This window comes from Ursus maritimus, unplaced genomic scaffold (genome assembly GCF_017311325.1).
Source record: "Ursus maritimus isolate PB19 unplaced genomic scaffold, ASM1731132v1 scaffold_24, whole genome shotgun sequence".
Taxonomy (NCBI): domain Eukaryota; kingdom Metazoa; phylum Chordata; class Mammalia; order Carnivora; family Ursidae; genus Ursus; species Ursus maritimus.
The window spans coordinates 8,400,571-8,407,930 of NW_024424897.1; the positions used below are offsets into that span (position 1 = coordinate 8,400,571).

The following is a 7,360-nucleotide window of genomic DNA, read 5'->3' on the forward strand; positions in this document are numbered from 1 at the left end:
TATTTCTGATTTCACAAGCAATCCTGCAACTTCTGTTCTGACTGTTCTTTTTAAAACTGCATTTATAGTTTTATTTCTAATTTAAGACTCTGGAAGTCCATTTTATTTGTATTATCTTTTTAAATACCGAGGCTTCCCCCCCCTCTTAACCGAACAATGCCTATTCACTTTAGACCTGTAGAAATAAAACAAATCGCCCATACACTCGCTACCAGAAATGACAGTGGTTAACCTTTTGCCTTCTCCTTCCAAGTTCGTTTTTGTAAACTGTGCAACTCTGTAATCGATTTATTTTTACACTGCTAGCAGTTCACACTTACCAGTTACTTACCGCTGACCAGGAAGCACGCGACGCAGTTGAACGCGTGGTTTAATTTAGTACCAATACCCAGCGTGTGAAATACAGACAAGCATAATCCTATTTTCCATCCTCAACCAGAAATAACAGGCATGACCATGGCTAACAGTTGTGGAAGGCTTACTAGTCACAAAAACGGTCACCGCTGCGGCTCCCATTTTTCAGGTGAGATACCCAGGAGGGGACCCAGGGTGACACAGCTAGTTGGTGGCCAAGCGAGGATTTTAGTCTGAGACCTTCTGACTCTAGAACCTGTAAGTGTATGACATTGTTTTGATTATTTACCAAGACTCTTGTGTCGTCCATCAGCAACACTCGTGCCGGATACTCGACAGCCCCTCGTCCGTCCTCCGTGCTCGTTGCCCAGGCCTGGAAAGGGCCGCTCTGCAGAATGAAGCCCGTGTCCAGCACATTCGCTGTTCAGGAAGAGGGACGCTTTTCTTTGCTGCTTCCATCCTTCCTCCAAGACTCCTAAATGTCGTCGGCACAGATTGGATGTTTGTCTCCTTCCAAAAAGTGTACGCTTGCCTCAACCTTTTTGGAATCAGAAGCTGAGATTTGGCTAGAGCTCTTTACGAAGACTGTAACCCAGCTGACAATAAGTTTGCACATGCCAGCACCCCTTTCCTCCACTCTGAAGTGGGTCACCTAGAATCCTTCTGGGTTAGGAGCAAGAGAACAAGATTTCTATTGTTTTAAGTCAAAGGCTGTTGTTTAGAGCTGGCTTGCTTTCCCATAAAGTCATCGTCCTGGACAATACACATATATACATAGCTACGTGCACACACACACACCCCCATACATATATTTTTGGTATATGGACAACGACACAGTCCCATGCCACTTTGATTAAAGAGCAAAAGTACCATTAGCTCCACGGATAGGCTTAGAAAAGCCAGGTCAGTCTCCTAGAGAGGCCTGTTGAGATAATTTCACAGGTAGATCACGCCGGCACGAAGCACTCCTCCGCCCGCGTCCTCATCACCGCCTCATTCCTCAGACCTCACTCTGCAGTAGCCACAAACGTGTGAGCACTAAATACCCCCGGACTGACTGGAGCTTTGTCCCCCAGTTGCAACGCTGACCTAGGAGTCCGGCTAGGGAATTTTTTCCCCCAGGGGAAACCCCCAGAAAGGTGCACTAGGGAAGAGAGGGAAAGCCTGCTGCCTGGCCACAGTGCTGGTTTCGGTGAGATGAAGGGTGAGCCTCACTTGGTGTCTACTTGTCCTAACATTCCAGTAACAGTGCTTTGGTGTTCCAGCTGTTTATGGGCGAAGGAGATGGGCACCAGCTCCTGCTAATAGGCATCTCGTCTCCAGAGACTCCTTGGAGGGGAGGTGGGAAGGAGATGGAGAGAGAGACAGTGTATTTAGGGAGATGTGCATATATGAGTGTTCTCCAAGTACACATTTCACAGTTGGGCCAGAATAATTAGGAGGTAAATTGCCATCTGGGCATGTCAGTTCTTTTGTTTACTTGTTCTGAGTTAGCGCCAATTAATAAAGCCCTTGATTTGGGTTTGAGATGTCCCAACTTTTCTTTTGTGAAAAAATAACTGCCTCCCTCTCTCTCTCCCTCTCTGTCTCTGTCTGTCTGTCTGTCTCTCTCTCTCTCTCTCTCTGTGTTCTGGTTGGTGCTTTATTTGGATTTTAGCTGGAGTGAGTTAGTTTGTGGGAAAGACCACTGGGCAGCTGGCTTGTCTGAAAGCCAGACCGAGATGGCGTGGGGAGGAGAAGGGGTGGGCAGCAGAGAACGCCCTTCCACCCTTCCTCAGCAAGAAAATGAAAAAAGATACATAAACCCTAATCCTGACCTGGGGGCAAATCCCAGTAAAGATCCAGGTTGATTTTTCCTGCCGATACAACCCTTGAATTCATTGTACGAAGTAGACGGTTCTATGGGCCTAATTTGCCAGGTCAGATTGTGTAATTATCTTTTATAGGCCTGGCTGGGATGTATGCTCGGTGTTTATGCTGCAGGGGGCTGAGCGTGTGTTTGGATTTCAGAGGTGCTGCTCTCCCTGCCAGGCTCAGCTGCTTCCACACAAGCAGGGCTGGGAGCTGCTGGAGTGTCTGCCTGGTCCAAAGCAGGCCCAGCACACCTGCATGGAACAGATGAGCTGGGAACAGAGTCAGTGGAGCGTCGCTGGGGGAAGGCCTTTGGGCGGGGGCGGGGGGCTCCGGGAAACAGTGGTGGCGTTGAGGATTGCCAAGGGCCTTCAACAAAGGGTCTGTGTAAAGGGTGGCAAGTTTGGAGGCTGGAAGGAAGTTGAACTCTGAGCTGGACTAGATGCTCATGACCTAGGCACTTTTGTCTTCATGAGTCCCTTCCAACATTTAAAAAAAAAAAAATTTAAGAATGACATTTTATGATCGTAGTGGTGTGAGGATGACTGTTATCCAGGCTGGATTCGTTGTTATATAGGCATTCATATTATACTCATATTATTCCTTCTAATTTTATAAGAAATTAGAACATTTTCATGGGCCGGGGTCCTGGGCACTGCCTTCTGAGCTCAGTGGGCGTCGGCCTTAGGTATGTTCCGAAGTGGGACCCAGTGGTTTGGCCTCCTGCCGGCCACTTGACCTGCTCTATGGAAGTCACTCCCCTCTGACATTGGACCCATTCAGAAGGTCCAAGAATTCTCCCAACCTGCAACCCTTATTTTGGCTAAAGAGGGGCCTCTCACTTAGAGTGTTAAAAGCCTGTGTTTGATCTCACCTGTATTTCCTGCCTTACCCTGCCTACCCTTCCTCTGCTGCAATGTGTGGCTTTCTGTTGTCTGCATGACTGACAGCGTAGGTGGTGTGCTTTCTGGAAAGGCTGTGGGCTGGGTGGGACTGGACATGTTCCAGGCCAGTGTCTTCTTGTGGCCTCATCTGCTGGGCCTTTTGTTCCTCAGGGGGAGGGATCCCGGCGGACCAGCCCTTTCCATCTTGGATGGAGGTGGTCAGGCCAAGAACCACTAGGTGGTGTTTGGCTCAAGACATCCCTAGAGACTCCTGGAATGAACTAGTTGGGGTGGGGGGTACAGATGGAAGGGAGGGACCTTTGGGGGCTGGCTGTGGGTAACCTGTGGCAAGCTCTGGCCTTCCGCAGAGATTTGGTGCCAGGTGTGGGCTGCTGCCATTGGCCTGTTCCGAGGGAGTGCCATCCACTCCCTGTCCTGCCGTGGTCCACACGGATGACAGAGAGGCAGTGGGAAGGTGGGTGTGCAGGGCTCCACATGGCAGATGCTGAGCCAGTGTGCCGTGGGCAGGGAGAGGCTACATCCACGGTCCCCCAGGCTTCCCAGAGGCCCTGCAGCCTGCCTGCCCTGGATAGGCCTGTGGACACAAGAAGTAAAGGGGAAGAACCCCACTCATTTTAAGGGACAGAGCAGAAACAAACCATTCTGTTGACGGCCCTATTTCTTAGAGTATGTTTCAGGCTGGGGGTTGGATTGCCGAGAACGGGATTAAGGGGAGGAGGGGAGTGGTGGAGGGGCAGCTGTCTCTTGGGATGTGAGTGATGTCTCTTACCGTCTGGCACTTCAGAAGTCAGCTGGGCAGGCCTCGGGGCCTACTGTACAGGCGATGGGGAGGGTAGATAGGGTGGAGTAGGGTCCGTTTGCCTGAGGTTTCTGGGGAAGGAGACATAGGAGGGTGTTTGAGGGCATCCCTGCTAAGCCCTGGCTACTCAGAGTGTGTTCTGTGGACCACCTGCGCTGGGTTTACCCAGGAGCTTATTAGAAATGCAGGCTCTCAGGCTGCCACCTCAGACCCATTGAATTTGAATTTTAATAGAATCTCCAGATGATCCTTACATTTCGGTGCATGTTAGACTTACCTGGGGAGCTTAAATTTTTTTTTAACCCATGCTCAGTCCTGAGTTTATGCCAATCAGAACTGCCGGGAGTGGGACCCGGGCTTCAGGATGATTTCCCAGCTGCCCAGGGGAAGGGGGGCAGTGGTTTCAGCAGGTAGCCAAGTCTGGGAACCTGGACTGTGAGAACCGTTTCTCCTGTCCAGATCTCGTCCCCCTCACCATAGGGTGTAAGTTTCCCACTTCCCCACTCCCCAAGGTCTACTCCCACATTGGTTGTATTGAAATGCCTTGGGGCCAGGTGAGCTTCGATTGACTTGTGTTGAATTTCCTATCTCCCCCGGAAGGGTAAGACTGGAATCATTTCCATTCATCTGGGCTTTAGCTTAGATGAGGTTATGGGATGCTCCCCACCTAACAAACTGATATGGGTTGGGCATGGGGGTGGCTTTATATACAGCAGTAATAGGAGTGGGAATCCGTTCTATTGCCCGACTTGGAGTTGGAGGGTTCGTTGTGGTTTTGCTTGCTTCTTTTTGATGAATTTTCTAGCACGAGGCATCTAGTTAGGTCTCAGGCATTGCATGGTACATCGGAGCTCAAATGGTTGAGTTCCCTGCCCTGTGGTCAAGAGCCCCACGTTGCATTTGAGGTTGGTCTTGGGATAAGTTGGTGGGCGTGGCGGAAGAAGCTAGTGGAGCAGACGTGTGTCCCCAGGTCGGGGGGAGAGGGTGCTGGGGCCCAGGGGATGCTGCCCTGGTGGCGGGCATTGGTTGATGGGGACGGCCGCAGAGTACCAGCCTGGACGCTGTCCTCCGTAACTCTAGAAACCACGGGAGTGATCCAAGCCCCGAGATGATGTATGCGTGCGTCCAGTGAAAGAACAAAACACCACCCAAACAATCCTCTCCCTTGTGAGTGAAGGTTACAGGTTTTCTGTTTCAAATCTGATGGTTTTATTTTCCCGCTTTTTCTCTTTCTTCCCTCTGTTTTCATTTGCCAACGCAGGGATCTAGAGTGATTTCTTTGAGCCTAATGATGGGGAAGCTTAGAATGGGGCTATTATCTTAAACACCTTTTGAAATACTACTCTTCCTGGTGTCTGAATCAGGTTGGACAGGGGTCGGATTTAAAGATTAAATATCTATTTTAGCAGCAGCGGCAGCTCTGCTGGTAACCTCACGCGTTTGCTTAGGAATTATAATGATGACACTCAATAGCCTTGCGCTCCAGAAGCTCGTACAGGAGGAAGCGAAAGAATAGTAATAATGACAGCGACTGGGCAGAGCTAGATGTCCCGCGTGTGCTGTCCCATGTCATGAACTCAGACATGCTATGAGGTCAGAACATAAAAAATTCAGAAGTAGTGTCATAGGAGTCTTGGAGTAAAAGCCCCCCCCCCAAAAAAAAACACAGAATAACTCAGGACTTTGGCAATAGATTATTATTTTTTTTGGTATAGGTCCACTGTAAATTTAAGTTTTAACTTGAAAAAAAAATTGCTATCCAATGTAATATTTATTTCCTTTTATTGTAGTTCTAGTTATTAGAATGATCCCCTGTATTTCTTTGAAAGTATCCTTCCAGTTTGCCATGTCTGTGACTGACAGAGGAAATGGATTTTCACCTTTATTCAGAATGAATGTAGTTTTAGTCTATGTTGAGGAGTGAACAATTATTAGACTCCTATGTCCTTGGGAGGCGTCCTGGCATTCAGAGACCACTCCCTCTGTATTTTAAGTTGAAGATGAGTTTTACTATCCTGTTTCCGGGTGTAACTCTCCCTTTTTCTTCTTCTAGGGGAAATCCGAGGTTTGAGGCTGACCTGGGGAGCTGCTCCAGAACCAAGAAAGAAGGACAAGAAAGAAGGTGAGTGGCGGGTGGTAATCAGAGCAGAGCCACACCCCTGCAGCTCCTCTTGCTCTGGGGGTTTCTACTCCTTCGCAGCAAACCTCCTTTTCCCAGACATCCCTGCTGCACCTGCCCCCGAGCGCTCGCCCAGAGGGCTGACTGGCAGGCGGGAGCCTTGCAGTTAGCTGTCGGAGAAGGTCCAGAGACACAGGTTAATAAACACGACCAGTCATTGCAATGCGTTCCAGGCGGGCTGTGTTCTCACGGCGTCTACCTGGGTGAACTCGTTCTCACCTCTCACGATGCCAGCGGTGAGCGTGTCATACCCAACCTACAGATGAGGAAGCAGAGGAACGCTTCCTTACCCGGGGTTGCCCTTTCTCACTGCCTCTTTCTCTAGGCCACTGACCTTCACTTCCCTAGCCCTAGGTTTCCCCATCCGTAAAATGGGGATGATGAAGGAGCCATCCCTGCCATGTTGTGGCGTGAGATGAGGGGATTCAGAGTAAAGTGCCTGCATAGTCCCTGGGATGGATGAAGCACACAGTGTCAACAGGGTTTTTACCTCGTTAGCTCTGGATAGGATCTTGGGTGAATTATTAAGCTTCTGTTTCCTCACCTGGAAGATGGTGGTGCTGATACCTTGTCCTCAGGGGAGGTCGTGAGTTACATGAGATAATACAATGAATACTTATAAAAGTCTAGACCATGACAGGTGCTTTGTCTCTTCCCTTCCTTATGTATCTTATTCTGCATGCATCAGGCAGAAGGAAGATATCCAACAGTGCTAACGCTTCCATCCCTTAGAACACTAAATACTGGCAATCGCTCCATGGCAGTTTTCAGATTTGATCCTTCCCCTGCCTTCTCCCAGCCACCCCGTTGATCTTGACTTTGGTAGCACAAGCTGGGATCCTCAGGAGAGGCTCAGACCTTTGGATTTCCAGTCTTTCTTTCCCAAAATAATCCTACCTGTGTCTTCTCTAAACTTCTTTCTTAAACCCAGTATTCATCATGCCATTTCTGATTTAAAAAAAAGAAAAAGGCAAAACAAAACCAAAAAGCAACCTTGTCATGGTTCCCTACTGGTTATCCCGGCAACCGGATCTCACCGGACACTTAATCTTAATTGCTACCACTTCCCACCCAAATTCGGATCCTCACAGCCAAACTGACCTGCTTTGTATCCGCCCCCCCAACCCTGGAATATTTCTACACCCTGCCTCTGTGCTCACCTCCTGGCTCCTTGCCAGGTCGCCGTCTGTGTGCTCACCTCCTCAAAACCCCACAGCCACAGGGGCTCCTTCAGCTGGAACATCAGCTCCCCGTCGCCTCCCCCCCCCCCCC

General features: G+C 49.5%; 1 protein-coding gene across 2 annotated transcripts in view; it reads left to right on the plus strand.

Moving 5' to 3' along the window:
* The window catches only part of SLC39A11 (solute carrier family 39 member 11), a 582,750-nt gene that overhangs the window by 556,690 nt on the left and 18,700 nt on the right, over positions 1-7,360 (plus strand). The window contains exons 9-10 of one of the 2 annotated variants that reach the window (XM_040640317.1): positions 668-876; positions 5,963-6,031. In XM_040640317.1, coding sequence (XP_040496251.1) covers positions 668-833 — 166 coding nt within the window. In that variant the 3' untranslated portion in view covers positions 834-876; positions 5,963-6,031. Of the gene's footprint in view, positions 1-667; positions 877-5,962; positions 6,032-7,360 lie in introns of those variants that run through there. The other variant, XR_005837336.1, reaches the window with a different exon arrangement.